Source organism: Lepidochelys olivacea (genome assembly GCF_965140295.1).
Source record: "Lepidochelys olivacea isolate rLepOli2 genome assembly, chromosome: 4".
Taxonomy (NCBI): domain Eukaryota; kingdom Metazoa; phylum Chordata; order Testudines; family Cheloniidae; genus Lepidochelys; species Lepidochelys olivacea.
Window position 1 is genome coordinate 37110841 of NC_140414.1, and position 19629 is coordinate 37130469.

The window sequence follows — 19629 nt, forward strand, 5'->3', positions numbered from 1 at the left end:
CTAAAATGCACGACGAAAGATCAATTTTTATAAAACACAATTGAGGCAAATTTACATTACAAATAGAATGGAATATATAAGAATACTAAATTTTCAGTAATTCACAGATATATTCTCCAGACATTTCTATATTGACATCTGTAAATGAACAACTGAATCGAAGTTCAAATTCTCCTGAACAAAAAAAAAAAGAAATAGCAGAGAAAAGAAGTGTGTGTGTTTGCTTTTGATCTACTTAGGAAGTGTCTATATATTTTAAAGTAAATCTTCCCTTTTATACAGATTTTCAACTGAATGGTTAAACTTACTAACGTGTTGAACGCACCTTGCCAGTACACAAGATCAGGATGGGAAACTACCCATGCCTTTAATACCCGTCTAAACTTTGCATGACCCTCTGGTGATGACAGCAGCTCATCGTACTGATGACAGCGAGGAATATCAACCTCAATCTGCAATACAGACAAACATTAAAAAAAAAAAAAAAAAGAGAACAGGGATATTTGAGGTGGCACCACAGAAGTTCCACAACATTGACAGAACTGGAATGCAGCCAATGCATTTAGGTCAAACCACCGACATAAACAATCTGTTTTCTTCCTCACCTTCCAAAACAGAACTGGGGGAAAAGGGAGCATTCCATGAGCTGCACACACAGATTAAAAATACAAAAGAACTCTTGAAATACAGCTCCTTCCCCTCAAAAATAAAAAGGGCATTTTTTGCTGTACTGATTTCTAGCTCAACTCTCATATTGCATCTCTCAGGATGCTAATGTCACTTTGTTCTTTATTACAATAAAAGGCCCAATTCGATGAAAAAAATTTCTTGGGCTAGTTGAAAAGCCATTTGGTAGGACTTTAGCCATTTACCATTTGACAGAACTTCTTGGAGAACCTAACTGAACAGGAACCCATTTTCACCAAGTACTGCGTGCCTTCAGCGTCAGTTGAAGCCGATGGGATTTGGGGATGACGTGTGTCTTTCAGAATCTAAATCCAAGGTGCATAATAAGTACTGAAGGGAAAGGGACTTTTTTTTAAATGTTTGCTAGGTTGTTAATGACATCTTTACCTTTGTTGTTTCAAAATACTGTTTTTGACTCAAATGCAAGATTTCATTTTACGTATTTGTTAAATTTGGGTTACTATTGTTTGTTTTTGGTGGCCCTCCAATTTGCTTTGTGCTGAACAAACATATTACAAAACTGGGAGAAAAAATTTTAATATTAAATAATAATCAGCAGCATCAGCTGCAATAAAACAGCTGACTTACAGTTAATAGGAGGAAAAACCTTTGGCTCTATCTTAAGTGACAGTACTTGAAACTAAAAAGGAATCTTACTTGTCTATCTGTAGGAATTGGAGTGTCCTTATCAATGGCATCATACTTTGCTTGAATGGCACCCTAAAGTGTAAGAAGAACATGTTAAATAAACAAAAAAGCCCTTACAATATATAGAATCATAGAAGTGTAGGACTAGAAGGGACCTCAAGCAGTCTTCTAGTCCAGACCACTGCACTCACAGCAGGACTAAGTATTATCCTGACAGGTGTTTGTCATCCAAAGATGGAGATTCCACAACTTCCCTAGGCAATTTATTCCAGTGTTTAACCACCCTGACAATTAGGAAGTTTTTCCTAATGTCCAACCTAAATCTCCCTTGCTTCTTGTCCTAGCCTCAGAGGTTAAAGAGAACAATTTTTCTCCCTCTTCCCTGTAACAACCTTTTATGTACTGGAAAACTGTTATCATAACCACCCCTCAGTCTTTTCTTCTCCAGGCTAAACAAACCTATTTTTTCCAATCTTCCCTCATACATCATGTTTTCCAGACTTTTAATCATTTTTGTTGCTCTTCTCTGGACTTTCTCCAATTTGTCCATATATTTCCTGAATACCCAGACACCCAGAACTGGACACAATACTCCAGCTGAAGCCTAATCAGCATGGAGTAGAGCAGAAGAATTACTTCTCGTGCCTTGCTTACAACAGTCCTGCTAATACATCCCAGAATGATGTTTGCTTTTTTTGCACTGTTGTCTCATATTTAGCTGGTGATCCACTATGACCCCCAGATCCCTCTCCGCAGTACTCGTTCCTAGGCAGTCATTTCCCATTTTGTATGTTTGCAACTGACTGCTCCTTCCTAAGGAGAGTACTTTTCATTTGTCCTTACTGAATCTCATCCTATTTACTTCAGACCATTTCTTCAGTTTGTCCAGATCACTTAAAATGTTAATCCTATCCTCCAAAGCACTTGCAACCCCTCCCAGCTTGGTATCGTCCGCAAACTTTATAAGTGTACTCTCTATGCCATTCTCTAAATCACTGATGAAGATATTGAACAGATTCGGACCCAGAACTGATCCATGCGGGACCCCACTCAATATGCCCTTCCAGCTTGATGGTTAACCACGGATTACTCTCTGGGAATGGTTTTCCAACCAGTTATGCACTCACGTTATAGTTGCATCAAGGTTGTATTTCCCTAGTTTTTTTATGAGACGGTCATGTGAGACAATATCAAAAGCATTACTAAAGTCACGATATATCTCACCTACTGCTTCCCCTCCTATCCACAAGGCTTGTTACCCTGTCAAAGAAAGCTATCGGGTTGGTTTGATGCAATTTGTTCATGACAAATCCATAGTGACTGTTACTTATCACCTTATTGTCGTCTAAATATTTGCAAATTGATTGCTTAATTACTTGCTCCATTATCTTTCGGGAGTACTGAAGCTAAGCTGACTGGTCTGTAATTCCCCAGGTTGCCCTCATTCCCCTCTTTATAGACTGGCACTATACTTCCCTTTTCAGAATCTGTCCTGTCTTCCATGACTTTTCAAAGATAATAGCTAATGGTTCAGATATCTCCTCTGTCAATTCCTTGAGAATTCTAGGATGTATTTCATCAGGCCCTGGTGACTTGAAGACATCTAACTTGTCTAAGTAATTTCTAACTTGTTCTTTCCCTATTTTAGCCTCTGATTCTACCTCATTTTCACTGTCATTAAGTTAGATGTCCAATTGCTACTAAACTCATTTAGCACTTCTGCCATTTCCACATTTTGTGTTATTGTCATCTCCCCCACCCCACCCCACCCCACCCCCTGGCCCCCACTGAACAACAGACCTACCCTATCCTCTGTCTTCCTCTTGCTTCTAATGTCTTTGTAGATGTTTCCTTGTTATCCTTTATATCTCTAGCTGGTTTAATCTCATTTTGTGCCTTTATGATTTTGTCCCTACCTACCTGTGTTATTTGTTTATATTCACCCTTTGTAATTTGACCTAGCTTCCACTTTTTGTAGGACTTTTTTTTTCAGTTTCAGATCATTGAAGATCTCCTGGTCAAGCCAGTGTGGTCCCTTGCCATACTTCCTATCTTTCCTACACAGTGGGACAGTTTGCTTTTGTGCACTTAATAATGTCTCTTTGAAAAATTGCCAACTCTTTTGAACTGTTTCCCCCCTTAAACTTGCTTCCCATGGGATCTTATCTTACCTTAAAAAAGCAATGGACCTAATATATCTGGACTGTCCAGAAGAGGTTTGCACACTCCAAAACACATGTTTTTTGGGGAAAACCCAGGACTGCGAGTATGGTGGGGTCACCCTGCAAGTAGTAACCAAGGCTGCTGGAAGCCAGACTGTGGCTGGTGTTTGCTGACAGGCTGCTGGGGTCAGAGCTATTGGACCAGGACTGTGGATATAAACAGACACTCAGGATATGACCTGCATGCTGTTTGGCTGTTTGTAAATAGCCTAGGTTGGGAGCTACAGCAGAAAAGCATTGAGAAGCACCCCAGGTTGCACGGCAAATAGTGACACAACCCTTCAGTGGTCTGAATTGAACCCCGGAATGTCATAGTGGGATGGAAAGGAGATTTTTTTTTTCCTCAGAGTTTTTATTTTTTTCTTTAGCCCTTGTTGATTGGGGAGGAGATTGCTAAATGTATTTGTTGGAGCTATTATATAATAAAATAATAATAATAATAATAATATATTGTTTTTAAACAGCAGTGGCATTTTTAAATATTGCCAAGGATGCCTAGGCACTTATCATTTTTGGAAAAGTCAAAAATAAACTAAAACCCAGGCAAGTTCAACATTCCTTGACTGTACAGAAAGGAAATCATGAAGTGAAGCAAAAATTGCCCCAACATTGTATTTATTCACATAGTTTCAAATATTATTCTCATTTCATTTTTCCCTAGTATGTGTAATTAGTGTGAATCATCCTTTCTCTTACTCTTACCTCAACACCCAGCAGGGCAGCCCAGGTTAAACCTCTCATAAGTGGAGGAATGTCAACTCTGGCTTCCTTCCAGACTTGATTTTTTTTGTATGGATAAGCCTGCAAAAAAAAACAAACAAAAAAACCCCCCACGACTTCCTTGAAATGAACAAGATCCTTCCTTTAGGAAAAATTTCTCAGCCACTGGAGACAAACACAGTAAATCTGCTTATACTTAATTAATGTATATAAATTTTACAATCTAAAAGGGGTGCAATTCCTCTCTAAAAGACAAGGATTAAGCATCTACTTATATTGATTCAGATAATCCAGTCCAACACCTTTTTACAGGAAAGAAAGTGCCTATCATGTTTTGTTACATTTGAAAGGTTTAAATATAAGTAATGTCTGCAGAGTTTCTAATTTCTTCTGCATTAAGTATTCCTTTTCATAGTATATATACCTGACTTCTTAAAAAAATGTCTCAGAGTTAGTGCAATACTTATTACAATGTGTAAAAAAAATCTGAATGAACCCATCACTTTACTTATGTGTATTCTTACACACACGAGCCACACGAAAATGTGTATAATCATATTGCTGAGAAAATTCAAAATACCCTGGCATAAGAATAAACCTCTCCCCCTCCACAGTGATATCACAGTTTTGACTAGTTTGAATGTGCAAGACCAGTGTTCAGTCCAGAATGTGCAATGCAAAAGTGTTACTGTCCTATCTGAGGCTACACCACTTGTGTTTAATTTGCTGGCTGTGTGCACTGCCCACTGCTGTTAGAAAATATACGAGATGCTTCAGTGTCCTCTCTCATATGCAACTGTGTTAACAGTAATGACTCATTGTATTTCTATTTTGAAGGCCTTTCTTATTGTAGGGGTTTCTAGAATTGCCTCTTCCTTTTGTAGTTTCTCCTAACTCCTATTTTCCCTCTTCTCTTGGATTTACTTCTGCATCTAGTTCTCTTCTATTTTCCTCTCTCACTTCTCTGCTTCCACTTGCAATTGCTTAGTTCTTTAGTTAATCCATTCGATTAATGGATAACTGAGGTTATTGCAGTACTGTTAAGAATCCATACCTTCAGTAGCCTGTCAAATAGAACAATTCTGTGTAGCTGGTACTCTGTGTCCCTCTCTCGGATGATCAGAGGAAGATTGGTCGCTGCAGATAGCTCATTATTACTGTTTGAATGGGGTAAATTTGACTGCCTGGAATAGAGTGAGAAAGCAGTGAAGACTGGCTAAATAACAATACCTGCAATCAGATGTAAAAAGAAGAATGTATAATGGAAAGAGTTTTTAAGTTAGAAAACAATTTTGAAAGGAAAAGTTACTAGCTACTGATCAGCATTTGTGCACTCAGTGCTATACAGTAAATACCAAAGTCCAGATTTGCAAGACCAAGTAACTAAAGTTACACTTCTCAGTTCACATTTAGACACCTAAATAAGCAGACCTATTTTCTGAAGTGCTGAGCAGATAGCAGCTCCTATTGGCTTCAGGAATCTAAATAGGATATAGGAGGTTAACACTAGATTTCTCTTTATGAAATCCTTGGTCCAATCGTGCAATGTTCCGCTATAATACAAACCTCCACTCAAAAATAATTAATGCTATTATATATACTTACTCGTCCTCAAGCAATGGATAAAATGCTTCCCCACCAACATCTTTCAGTCTCTGAAATTAAGATTAAAAAAAAGTATTTAATATCAAAATGCTTCTCAGTACCTTAACTGGTACAGTTGAGGAATATGAAAAATATTAACTTAGAACTAGTCACTTTTAACTGTTTGTACTAATATTTGCCTAAATATTAATTTAGTTCTGATAAAGAAGGAATGTCCACCCTTAAATGATAAGTAGCATGCAAAATTTAATAATATGACTCTTAAAAAAAAAAAATCAATGGAAGCCATTCTGTTTACACTTTGAGCAACTCTGAAAATTAATCCTGTTCACATAAACATCCCCACATATTAATAGGTTAACACTGTTAAATGGCTGTTTTTTTTTTCTTTGACAAGGACTTTGATTCAGGTAGTTATAAACCAACAACAGAATCTGGTACTTCTTGTTACATAAAAATTAAAATTATGCTAATTAAATCTCTTTTAGTAATGACTTCTGAGAGACAGACAGTAATAGAGACGTTCTGGGGAAAGGTGACAGGCAGGTGAGACGGAAGTTTATAGACATCAACGTGCTTAAAGTTTAATACCATCTTCCCTGTAGTGTTCTGTTATGCAGGTCAATCTCTAACTTGAAGGTATAGTGCCATCTCCCCTGGGGATTGACAGAGCAGTTCAGAGTCTCAGTTCACTCATCACTGATCCTTTTTTTATTACAATCATTGTGCTCTGTTCCATGAGTTGTGTTTGGAAGATTCCAAAAGATAAATATAAATCTTTCAACTAACACTGCAAGTTTGGCTAAGAGATTAGCAAGATTCAGGCTACTATCCTCTCAAAAATGAAAGCTCTGTATATTTATCCACTACTGCATTTGTATCTGTAGGCACAGATATTTGATTTTATATGCCAGAAACTCACCCCACTGCAGTTGCTGCATGTTGTAATAAAACACTTATTTGATCAGTTTTCATGTATTAAATGTAAAATAGTGCAGTTTTGTTGCTTCATCAGCATGTTTTTATGCAGAGTGCACAGACTTGATTACCTCATGCTTCATTTCCTGTAACACTCTAGAAAGTAAAGGGATTCAAGCCAAAATGGACCAAAATTCTGAGTTATCCATTTGTAACATCCATTTAATTTTTGTATGGCATCTTCCCTCAAACTAATACTGGATACTATTTATTGCTTTAAATACAAAATACCAATTGTGCAGCATTAACATAGAACTCTAAAATAAAAACCGCATGTGAATGAACACGTAAACTGACAATGAGAAAAAACAACATTTCAGTAAGAAATATGGTAAACCCTGGAATCAGCAATCACCCGAAGCACCCTAACAATAATTTGATTAGTTATTGTTTAATCAATGTGGTTTTCTAATGGAGGTGAAACAGAACTATATTCAGTAATTTTGAGGGAATCTTTGAGGTGATCTCTTAAAACCAGTTGCCTAACAGCTGCAGACTTGATTCAAGTTTCCAAAGACTGAGGTTAAACCATGGGAAACTCAGCAACCGTAGTAAACATGTCATTTAGTAAAGTCAGCTGATCTGAGACAGAAATGAAACTTCTGAAAGATGTATCATCTGAAGCAAAGATAACTCGTTCTTTATTATTAACTTAAGCCACCACTGGATGTCACAATTACCCAGTAAAAACATAGCTACTGCAACATAATGCACCGAGTAGCACACACAAAACAAAAAAAACCCAGTTCAGTAATTTCTCCCAGACAAAATGGTTTCTTTTTTATTTTATATCTAATTCAGAATCTAATTAACTTGGGGCAAGGAGTTTTCCACTGGATCCAGAGCAGCCAAATGTCCAGGAGAGAATGCCTGAAATGGTATTTTGAAAGAACAGCAGCACTTGTTCTCTTACATTCTTTCAAATATAAACTGTTTCTGCAATTGAGTTACAAGCAGCTAAGAAGGTATGCAGTACTGTTTTAGCCATGTCCGTTTCAGGATATTAGAGAGACAACATGGGTGAGGTAGTATCTTTTACGGGACCAACTTCTGTTGGTGAGAGAGACAAGCTTTTGGCTTACACAGTGCTCTTCTTCAGGTCTGGGAAACGTACACAGAATGTCACAGCTAAATATATTTAGTAAAAAGTAAAATGTATGTAGCTGTGACACTGAGTACATTTGCCAGCCCTGAAGAAAAACGCTGTAAGCTCGAAAGCTTGTCTCTCTCACCAACAGAAGCTGGTCCAATAAAGGTACTACCTTTTCCCCCTTGTCTCTCTCTAGGCAGCAGGGAATGCATTTTGCTTACATTTCTGAGTTGACACAGCGACAGTATCACAGTTGTGTCATCTAGGAGAGAACTTCTATCTCGTCCTTGCCCAAAGCTCTCACCATCTTCAAACAAAAAGCTTCAAAGAGAAAGACAGAACCCCAATTCCTGATTATTTTAAAGGACATAATAATATCGCATACTAAAAAACAAACAAACAAAAAGAGCAAAATTCTACAATAATCAGCTGTTTAACAACAAAAAAAAACCACTAACTCCTAGAACTATACTGTACCGTACTCCTGATTACACTGAACTGCCTTCAAAAGCAGTGTGCAAAAAGCTTGTAATATTTGAATAATTCTGAATGAAAAAAATCTTATTTATCTTTTTTTCTAGATACTGAACACATATTAGAATACCATTTACACCTTCTTCAAAGCAGAACAGAACTAGATTAACATTCCCTTCTGTTCCTCATCCTTGCACACAACATGATTAACAGGGGGAAATACACGAGCTTCTTGCATTATGAGGGAAGGAGGAAATAAATATCTCTGTCATTCAAAAGGATCTTATAAGGTGTTTATCTGTGTGGCTGTAGCAGAATAATTCTTCAGAACTATGGATACATCCAAATGAGGGTGATCCAACAGAATGAGTATTTTAGAACATACTGTACTGAGCTGATTTTCAAGAAACTAAGTTCACATGGATCTAGGCAGGCTATGGGCACAGGTGTAAGGCTCCCACCTTCTACACCAGAAGTCATGGGTTCAAATCCTGGGAGCACTTGGCCATGTAGTTTTGTTTTTTTCTGTGTTATACAGGACGGAGGTCAAACTAGATCACAATGGTCCCTTCTGGCCTTGGAAACTATGAATCTATAATACCAGAGTCTCTATTTGCTTCTCACTAATGAGATGAAATTAGGATCTGCCCATTGAATGAAGAAATATTTCATCTTCAGTATAGATATTAATGGGACTAATTAAACTCAGAGGCAGAAATGTGTGTGTGTGTATATTTTATATATAAAAAAATAAAGAGAGAGAGAGATTACAATCCAAATAATACAGAAAGTCATTTAAATGTAAAAAAAGTGACTAAAAACAAAAGGATGGAAGTATGTTTTAATGGAGGCCAACTAACCCACAAAATGATTTTCATCACAAAAATTCTACTGCTTAAACACACTCTCCACCCCCTTTCCCCACCCTGAAACTCTGGAAATTAACAGATAAAGAGCTGAGTCAGTTATCTGCTGTCATATAATCACTCATAAGAACAGCCATATTGGGTCAGATCAATGGTCCATCTAACCCAGTATCCTGTCTTCTGAGAGTGGCCAGTGCAAGATGCTTCAGAAGGAATGAACAGAACAGGGTGATCTTGAGTAATCCATCCCCTGTCATCCAGTCTCAGATTTTAGCAATTGGAGGTTTAGGGACACCCAAAGCATAGGGTTGTGTCCCTGACCATCTTGGCTAATAGCCATTGGTGGACCTATCCTCCAGGAACTTATCTAATTTTTTTTTTAACCCAGTTATACTTTTGGCCTTCACAAACCCTCTTGCAACATGTACCACACGCTGACTGTGCATTGTGTGAAGAAATACTTTGTACGTATAGTTGGGGTTATTTTTTCTAGTGTGTGTTATTTTGTACTAATTACTTTGCACTCACTAAAACGTCACTCATCTCATGCCACCAACCAAACCCTAACTTTGTCGTTATCTTTTGCTCTGTAAAAATAAATATGCTGTTGGAAATACACAGCTGATTTTACATATTACTTAAACACCTGATCCTGCAATCTGATCTGCATGGGTACAGGGATCCACCCACTTATATTATATTGTAGGACCAGAGCCTAAACACATTGTAAAGATTTCAAAAAGGATATAGTTCCAGGGTACATTAAGTTATGTCATAATTCCATAAATCCTGCACAGCAGAATATCATTTTTATGAAAAGAAAATGATTGATCAATCTCTGGTGAAATGTGTTGACTGTATGGGATTGTAGGTCTATGTAAATGTAAACAGAACTGGCAAGTTTTTATTTTAATTTACTATATTGTATAGTAACTAAATATGCAGCTTTTTGTACTGAGTAATGTAGCATAATTTAGTGCTATGGTATACTGGAAATGGATCATGTGATTAAGAAATGGAATCTTATAGCCTGTTGATAATTTGTATTTTGAACCTTCCAGACACTACTGCAAATTTTTCAGAGGCAATATTAAGCGTGGGTGGGTGGTGTAAAATCAAGTGGGATAACAGTGAATGATAGTAGCTTATATGGGGAAGTGTTGAGGCTTTTACTATTGCTCAGGATGTTGTTTTCAAATTGCTCTCTGAAACTAAGAAGTTGGAACTTCTAAAAACACTTTTTTTTTTTTGGAAACATTACACTTCTCTGTCCATCCCTTTCCTCGTGTTTCCATCCCCAAGAAGTGTTTTCCTTTCCTTACTTGGGGAGCGTGCAGATGGGTGGTTTTGATCGAATGATTTCCTTGTTGACAAGTTCTTTCTCCAAGTCTCCTCCAGCCAAACACCAGAGATAATACACCTCTTCAATCGATCTTTCTGCTAGGTAGTCACAGTCTTCATCTATTAACAAAAGCCAAATTAAAATGAATTACAGCTTTTTAAGCAGTTCATATTTTTCATAATCATTCTAAACACATTTTAGTTAGAAAGAGGTTATTAGATTTGAAGGGTCATATGGCCTACTGCAGAGTTAGAAGAAAAGTGATCTTCCCATTGCAATATCCTAAAGCAAGGCTCATGGGAAGACAAAGGCAGCTGGACACACTATAGGGTTGTCTTGCATTCGAAAAAAAAAGTGAAAGAATGTCTGCAGTTTGATTTGGTGCCAGAAAACTGAACAAGTCAGATAAGTACACTGAATGAAAGTGTGTTTTTTGCTTATTTTACCCATAATATAAAATTTTATTTCTTTTCTACAATACAAAGAGCTAAGAGTAAACAGCAACCACTGAACCAGTGATTCACATTTAAAAGCCTCAATTTACCAAAATATTACATGCAGCACACACATGCTGGTACTGGCTTCAGCTTCAATTTTAACAATTGTAACTTTAGCTTCACAATATTAATAAACAAGAATATCCAAAATAAAAAGAAACTTCTGAGCTTATCGGAAAGGGTAATGGCAGCCCATTCACTCATGTGGGGATTTCAAACAAGGGTAAAAGAAAATTCCATCGCTTTTGAACATACTGTCAGGTAAGTGCAAAGTTTTAACATAGACTTTTATAAATGTAGCCTCTCCCACACAGATTGTGCTTTATAACAATTGCCAACAGCCTATAATTTCCACTACTTCCAACACCTGCTGCCTATGTAAATTTTAATAATGGAGCTACAGCCAACCTTCACATGATATTTCCAAGGAGCCCCGTCTGCAAATGACCACATAGTAATATGAAAAAAAAAATAATCAGCACCTCAGAACTATGCTGAAAAACGTCATAAAAAAAACCTCACCCTGCAGATCAAGGACAATGAATAGGTGACTATTATAGAGGATGATGCATAAAGTGAACATACCCTCTCTCTGTCCTCTAGTGTCCCCACAGACACATAAACCCTTAATACTACTCAATAACCATTAGGAAACAATAAGATCTTGCTACAAGAATGTAATATTAATACTTTAGCAATCTGTAAGCAGAAAAAAAAATCAATTCCTTCATGTTCTGTCCTCTACAGGCAACATTTTATTTTTTATTTCCCTTTTCTCTCTGCCACACCCCATCCCTGCTACCCACTTTTACCTTTACACAGCTGAGTGATGTCCTCTGGAAGAGTTAAATTAGCACATCTCAGAGAGGAGGAGAACAGACTGGCAGGTTTGTGGAAGGGAGGGTATACAGAGGCCACTTCACTGAACACATTGTCACACAGTAACTGGTCTGGAGTTGGCCTTGAGTAAAGCATTTTAAAAAGTGGAAAAAAGAACAGTAAGAAAAAAAAAGTAAAGCCCATTTAAAAAAATCTAGCTAATATAAAAAAATGAAAAGTGGTAAGATTGTGGACTCTCATATCACTAAAGAAATGTTCTTGTTAATCAAATCAAAATGTAAAGCTTCATATGGTAATCAGTTCACTGTGAGCCATTTTATTTACAATAATTCTGTATATTCTACATCTTACAGCCTATCTATGATCAAGCATTCTCAACCAAAAGTTAGGCTCTTCTGTCTTTACCGAAGATATAAACTAATTAACAAAGGTAACGCAATGAGATATTCCAGTGTTCTTTTGGTCATAAATGAGACTTTTTTCACCTTTGGTTAGTGAGTGGCTCTATGCTGTAGTTAAAATGTTTTTTTTAAAAGAGAGGTCACTCATGCCAGTGCACATTAGAAACAATGTGGATGAGATAGTATCATTTATTGGACCAATTTCTGTTGGTGAGACACACAAACTTTCAAATTTACACAGAGCTCTTTTTCAAGTCACCTGAAGAAGAGCTCTGTGTAAGCTCTGTGAAAGTTTGTGTCTCTTTCTCCAACAGAAGTTGGCCCAGTAAAAGTTATTACCTCACCCACCTCTTCTTTCTAATATACTGAGACCAAGAATGCTACCAATCATGTTGGTTATGGTACAGCTACAATAAACACCTCAAATTTCCAAAAAGGGAAAACCTGGCAACTTAAAAGTGACTAAATAGTTTACTTCCAAACACCAAGATTCAATCTTGCTTTTTCAAAAAAATAAAGCTCGTCTTTTACTTTTTATTAAAATAAAAATAAACTGGAGTCCTGATTCAAATAACTCATTTTTAGACATCAAGCATCATAAATGTGCTTATTTCCCCTTTTCCCCAAACAAAGTTGATTTGTCTCAGTTCTGATTAATTACCCACAGCGTTTCATCCTGCAATGCAATTGTTCCAAATATTTTTTCTTGGAGTTTAAAAGAAACAATCATATATGGTAAACAGCTCTATTGGATGGTCATTTTTGGTACTGTTCTGTTTAGTCATGGGCTGGGAAAACACAAGCCTGTTTGGAAAAATTCATCCAAATTTTTGGATGCTCTAATTCTGGTTTAATCTAACAGTATTCTTTCACTTTTTACTCACAATATATTATTCCAACACATATAAAAGAAATGTTAAATGATGATGGAAAGTAGTACACAAGTAATAAATTGATGTATTACTATATGGATGAGCATACATGCATACACTTTTATGTAACTCATGTCAATATTAATACTGAACGCAGTTCAGATTCATCTAGTTAATTGCTTTAGGCCCAGAAGAAGTATTCAATTTCCTGTAAATCTGTATTGACTATTTACCTTTTGGAAGGTTGAAATGTAAGGAATTTCTTCAGTAGAGCTATGGCATTTTCAGGAAGCTCCTAGAACATAAAAGGTGAAAAAAATAATAGTCAACAATTGATTACTACTACACTGATCCAGCAAGCCACATAAGCATACATGAAACTTTAAGTATGTAAGTAGTTTTACTGAAGTCAATGGAACTACATATTTACTTAAGGCTTTAGCTACTCTGTCATGAGTATAGTTTTTAGTTTGGACAAAATGTTGTAGAAGTCAGAATTAATATATTAAAGCCAAGATTTTCAAAACTGACTAGTGATTTTGGGTGTCCAATTTCAGAAGCCTTAAAACATGCGGCATTCTCACCCCTGAAAAAAAAATCATTCCACCCCTTTATAGTTTTTCAGTCCAGTCACCCCAAAACTGAGCCACACACAGTCACAAGTTGCTTTTGAAAATCTGGACTCAGCTGTGTAATTATATACCAATAGAATTATTACAGCATCGCGGATTAGCTCACCAGTCATTACAACACCAAAACCAGATTTTAAAAATCTGCATCACTTGAAGCCTGGGTCTTCTACTAACGTATCATGAGAGTCTGAAAAGTATTGTCTACATTTTATTTGGATTGTCAGTAATTTTGGGAAAGGATGGAGGTCTTCTGAATAGTGATGGCCCTACGCATTTCAGCATCTAAAGTCTAAACTATCACTATAGTAAAAAAATACTATGGAAATAAAAGTAATCAAATAAGTTACAAATCTTTTGGACTGAATTCACTTCAGCAAAGAAGAAAAAAGTATCCCATAAAATGTACAAAACAAATAATTTCAGTTAAGAAAACACTGATGAGTAGACTAGTTCACCAACCTTAATGATGTCCAGACAACCATGTTCTTCAGCTAATACGATTACAATGTCATCCATGCAGCCTATAAAATAGAACAGTAGGAAGAACAAAGGTTATAATGAAAAAGTGTTACTGTTTAAAAAGACACAAAGAAAGTTTCCTCTCCTCCCAATTTCTTAAAGTATTTATTTGACTGACTGGCTTTATCTCAAGTATCAGCAGGATAGCCGTGTTAGTCTGTATCCACAAAAACAACGAGGAGTCTGTTGGCACCTTAAAGACTAACATATTGATTTGGACATAAGCATCTAAAGAAGTGGGTTTTTTACCCACAAAAGCTTATGCCCAAATCAATCTGTTAGTCTTTAAGGTGCCACTGGACTCCTTGTTGGCTTTATGGTGGCTCATCATAATAGCATCTGAGAGCTTTACAATTTCTAGGTTTTTTTCCTTTAAAAACAGGAATCCCATGAAATATCCCATGAATTCCCTCCACTGTGTGAGGTTTACCACAACTCTTCTGGGAACCATAGACAGTATGTGTATGGGAGGGTGGTTAAGGTGAATCACTTAGTCTGTAAACACCTCCAGAGAGAAACCATGGCCTGGGGAGGCTTGCATATACTGGCTCAGATTGGGTTTTCCGGAGACCAACAGGCTTTTGGCATAAAAAGGCTGTGTTTAAACTGACTCAGGACCTTCTTTCTGATCCTACACACCAACAGGACCTGCTGTCCAATGGGGGCACGGATCCTTGAGGAAGGATTGGACAGTCTTCGGCCTCCTTGAGCTCCATAAGACTGCCAGGTGCCTCCTGATATATTTAGTGTGTGTTTAGTCTGTGTATTGTTTTTATTATGCTTTCTTCATAATACTTTCACCTTAAGAATAAATGTACTTATTTAGAAAGAACTGTGTGGTAACTTGTCACTGCCCACAATACACTGTTCATAATCCTCAGGGAGAAAGCAAAGCACAGGTGCTGGCCTTTAGGCAAACTGACTTGCTGGGGATATCACAGTGTAAGACAGGGACCTGGGCTGTCTTAAAACCCAGCTCAAAGACAGGTAAAGGCTAGAGACCTGACTAGGCTCTCTTGGAGTGGACCATGGTGAAGAGGAATACAGGTGCATTCTGAAACAGTGACAGCTTCCATGGGTTTTATTTTGTGATCTAATAACTATTCAAAATAGTGAGAGATTTAGAAAGAAAACGATTTGCTGAAGAAAAAGGATATTTGCATTAACAGTAGTTAACCTTACAGGTACTGCAGTCAGCTTTAGACCAATTTAACATGCGTCCTCAGGTCTCAATTTGAGGACCTGCCTCTTTTCCCTCACACTTGATCATTCCCAGGCCAGTCTGTCGCAGCACTACTTTGCTGCAGGTCTTTCTTTTTAAAGAAGCTAGAATGTCATTTCAAAAACTGCTAGTCTTTCTACGAGCCTTGTCTCATTCAAATCACGCCTACACCTCCATGTCTACAACACTGTTGACAAATTAAAAAAAAGAAGGACTATAAGAAAAACAATCTGGAACTAGCAAGACATGCCTGTCACTGCCTGAACAGTTATCTTTCCATTCAATCCTTTATCTGTTTAGTGTCTTGCATACTTATATCTTTGGCACAGAGACCGTGTTCTTGACTTGTTCATACCAAGTAACAAATAACCATCAGAACTGGCTCCTCTCAGCAACTCCTCCTCTACCCCACCATTCACCACTCATTCAACAGACTACAAGCACAATGCTCCTTTGCTGTGCATATCTGGCATGCAGTTGCTGCTGCTCCCCTATACCAGCTCAAGTGAAACTGCTAGATGCCCATGATCTTTCCAAAATTGCATCTCCAAAATTAATTTATCTTAGGCCTGTGCATCCTGAGCTTACTTATCGCCCTAGTTACAGACTTATTTGGGAAGTTAGGAAGACCAGCACTGAACCCTGTACTTACATTTAGGTCACTCACCTAATGTAAGCAGAAGTTTTAGTTTTTCAGCTATATCCAAGCTCTGGAACAGTTTTCTACCCTAAATGGAACAGAAAATTATGTCAACAGTTAAATGTCAATCTGTCACAAGTACATGCCCTGTGCAACTTTAGGTATATATAAAGAAAATCAGAGTCAGCATGTAGATTTTAGAGTTCTTAGAAAAGTTAGCTGTCAGACGGTAAGCAACTCTCAACCTTAACTATAGCAAAGCTACCATTCCACTATCATGACCGTAAGGTTTATTTTTGTTTGTTTGTTTACCTTTTGGGGTTGCTGTTTTTTAAAACAGGAAGTAAATTCAGGGAGGTGAATGAGCTTTCTTAATGTATCTGATTTTTTTCTTTAACTCAAAAAGAACAGGATTTTAAAAACCACACACATTACCATGGAAATATTGTGTAATCTTTCACATCACTATGAACAACTACAATTAAGATTTAGTTTTTAATGTCTATGACAAATAGTCATAGTTTGCTCTTATATAGTGGCTTTCAACTAATGTTATTCCAATTTTACAGAGGAGGAAGCAATTCAAAGAAGTTAAATAACTTGTCTGAGGTCACAGAGCAAGTTAGCAAAGCAGGAAACCGAAGCTAAGATTCCAGATTTCCAATGGCTTGTTCTAACCATTAGATTCCACTGCCCTGACAATGCAATTCAGATAACTTAAATTCTGTTTAATGTAATAAGATTAAAGACAAACATTTTTACTGTCTGAATAATAGTACATCATCATCTTTGTGATAAAGAAGTCCAATTTATCATGTATAGTTAGTGAAAACTAAGTAGCTGGAATTTATCTGAAGTCACAGACCCAACAGGCAACATCTTCTGTTTAAATCCGTGACACCATACAGGAACTCAATGCTTTGGTAACAGGATGAGTTTTCCCAGTGTTATGCTCCAATAGGAAGCATCATTAGTATCCACTGAATAGTTATTGTTAATTTAACCATTACTTGCAAAACAGCTTTTCTTGAGTTGACATAGGTACGAAGTGAAAACACATGTACACAAAATTCTTCACTGAGAGTGTCATATGATAAAAACACACAAGAATTATTCAGTAACATACCACACAAAGCTCAAATAATATAATACCAAGAGACCACACGTCTGATTTAGGGCCAGAAGGCAGCAGCTTCTCACACTGAGTGTGATCACTAGGTTTGACAAATCCCTGTGCAATTACTTCAGGTGCCAGGTATGATGGGTACCTATAACAATGCAACAAGAATTTGTACATTAAGACATTTGTCAACTACACTAGTTAAAATAAGTTCTTGTACTGAAAAAAAAAACTGGATAAAAGCAAACTCACTAAAAGTGCACAGCAACTTAGAATGCCCAGAAAGCATAGTAGGTCAAACTGTGCAGACAGAGCTACTGTAATATCTACTATATGAAAAATCCATTTTTTCTTTATACAAGTGTTTTTTGTGAGGAGTGAATGGTAGCAACATTTTTTTTTAAAAAAAAAGTGTCCTACACAACACAGAATATGTTCATTAAACTTTACCATATGCTTGTATTTAACCTAATATTACAAGTGCTTTTTCAGTATGTGTTCTTCCTTGTTGATTTCTTTATAATGTCACCAGTTATATCATTCCCAATATTTAGTTCATAACCATCAAACAACTTTTAAGTTAATTTAGCAACAGATGGAAAATAAACCAAATAAAAAACAACAATGGCCTCAACAACTCATCTTAATTTTTTTCCATTTAAAGTTCAGTATGAATCAGCCATAGATAGTACAATACTTAAAACTGAGAAGTCAACTTTTTGGGGTAGAAAGGCCACAGCTGCTGATGTACGTAGCTGCAGAAGCCAAAGTTCCATTGTTAGTTAAAAAATGTCCCAAAGATTACAAGGCGTCAAAAGAAGCCTGACTACAGAAGCTAGAGAGATACTGAAGTGAAACAATTTCATTTTGTGTGTACAAAAAGAGACATATACAGGAAGTTACTAATAAGGACAAAGGGGAAAAAGCAAGGAGGCAACAGAGAATGAGACCATAAAACTTTGAGGACCAATATAATTCAGAAGTTGAAGAAACCTTCTCTCACTTACAGGGAACTACAAAAGATTTTGAAGCAATAGGTTCTTGGAAGTGAACATGGAAGAAGCAACCAGGCGGGCAGCCCTCCTCATGCAAAGAGGAATTGGTTGCAAATCTGAAGGTAGAGGACCATAGACAAATTGCTAAAGATGAGTCCAAAAGAATAATGCCAGTATGTTGGGACAAAGAAAAGCTAAGACACAAAATGAATTACACATACCAAGGGGCATAAAAGAAGTTATATTCATATATTAGGAGTAAGAGAAAGACAAAGAAAAGCAGAGGACCACTACTTATTGGGGAAGGAGAACTAATAGTGGACAACACCAAGATATCTTTCTCACTCATGGGCACATCAATACATGAAACATTACCCAGAAAAATGAAGTGATTAAGTAACATGGAAAAAAATAAAAATGAACCAAAATAAATTTGATTAAAACATAAATGTTAGGCAAGTTAAAAGTAACTTAAATCTTAATATCTAAGGACACTTTTAGAACTAGAAATTGCGGTTTATTTAAGCTGTCCAACTGGTTTATTGTTAAAGTATTTGGCTAAATGGTGGTGAAATTATGTGAGATTTGCCTTGCCATCATAGTTACTCTCAAAAGGCTAAAGTTTGAAATTGTATTGTTAATTAACTTTTTTTTAAACTCTGTGTTTGAAAAACAATGATGAAACTGTGGGTGAAAAAAATTCCTTAATTATAGTTACCTACATTGTTTCTATTACAGTTAGACAGCCCAATGTAATCCCATTCAGGCATCTCAGGTTGGACACCCCAAATGAATAGATTTAAGCATGTTGCATTCAGCTATAACCTGAATGGGTGTTTGTAAGTATTATTTAATTTCATTCTCTTTTATGTATTACATTTCTTGGTGTACTCTGATTTTGTAAAAGTTTTGTTATTCATTTTCTACCCATTTCCTGTGTCTGGCCTGCATACCAGGCTCATAATTATACTATCTGGGGGCTGAAAGTAGATGTCACATTAACAACTTCTACAAAGGAATATAACTACTGCCACAGTGGATCAGACAAGAGGGCCACTGTGTCTGAAAGTGGCCAGCAACAGATGTTTCAGAGGAAAGTGTGTAAGAATCCCACAGAAGGCATATGTGGTATAATCTGTCTCCACAAACATAAATCTAACCTCTAATAATTAGTTGTTAGGTTAAGCCAAAACTTTGTAATTGTATTATCTGGATATTCTTGTTATCCATATATGTACCCATTTCCTCTTTGACTCTTA

General features: G+C 36.7%; 1 protein-coding gene across 5 annotated transcripts in view; it reads right to left on the reverse strand.

Moving 5' to 3' along the window:
• Window positions 1-19629, reverse strand: part of TBCK (TBC1 domain containing kinase) — a 210826-nt gene that overhangs the window by 132089 nt on the left and 59108 nt on the right. For all 5 annotated transcript variants that reach the window (XR_014711230.1, XR_014711231.1, XM_084625510.1 and 2 more), the window contains exons 6-17: window positions 17382-17523; window positions 16283-16343; window positions 14334-14395; window positions 13476-13537; window positions 11942-12090; window positions 10613-10751; window positions 8172-8271; window positions 5883-5932; window positions 5332-5461; window positions 4260-4358; window positions 1345-1407; window positions 326-452 (exon numbers count right to left, since the gene is read on the reverse strand). Coding sequence is in view for 3 of the 5 variants with exons in the window: in XM_084625510.1 (XP_084481636.1) it covers window positions 326-452; window positions 1345-1407; window positions 4260-4358; window positions 5332-5461; window positions 5883-5932; window positions 8172-8271; window positions 10613-10751; window positions 11942-12090; window positions 13476-13537; window positions 14334-14395; window positions 16283-16343; window positions 17382-17523 (1184 nt within the window). In the remaining 2 variants the exon portion in view is untranslated. The remainder of the gene's footprint in view (window positions 1-325; window positions 453-1344; window positions 1408-4259; window positions 4359-5331; window positions 5462-5882; window positions 5933-8171; window positions 8272-10612; window positions 10752-11941; window positions 12091-13475; window positions 13538-14333; window positions 14396-16282; window positions 16344-17381; window positions 17524-19629) is intronic.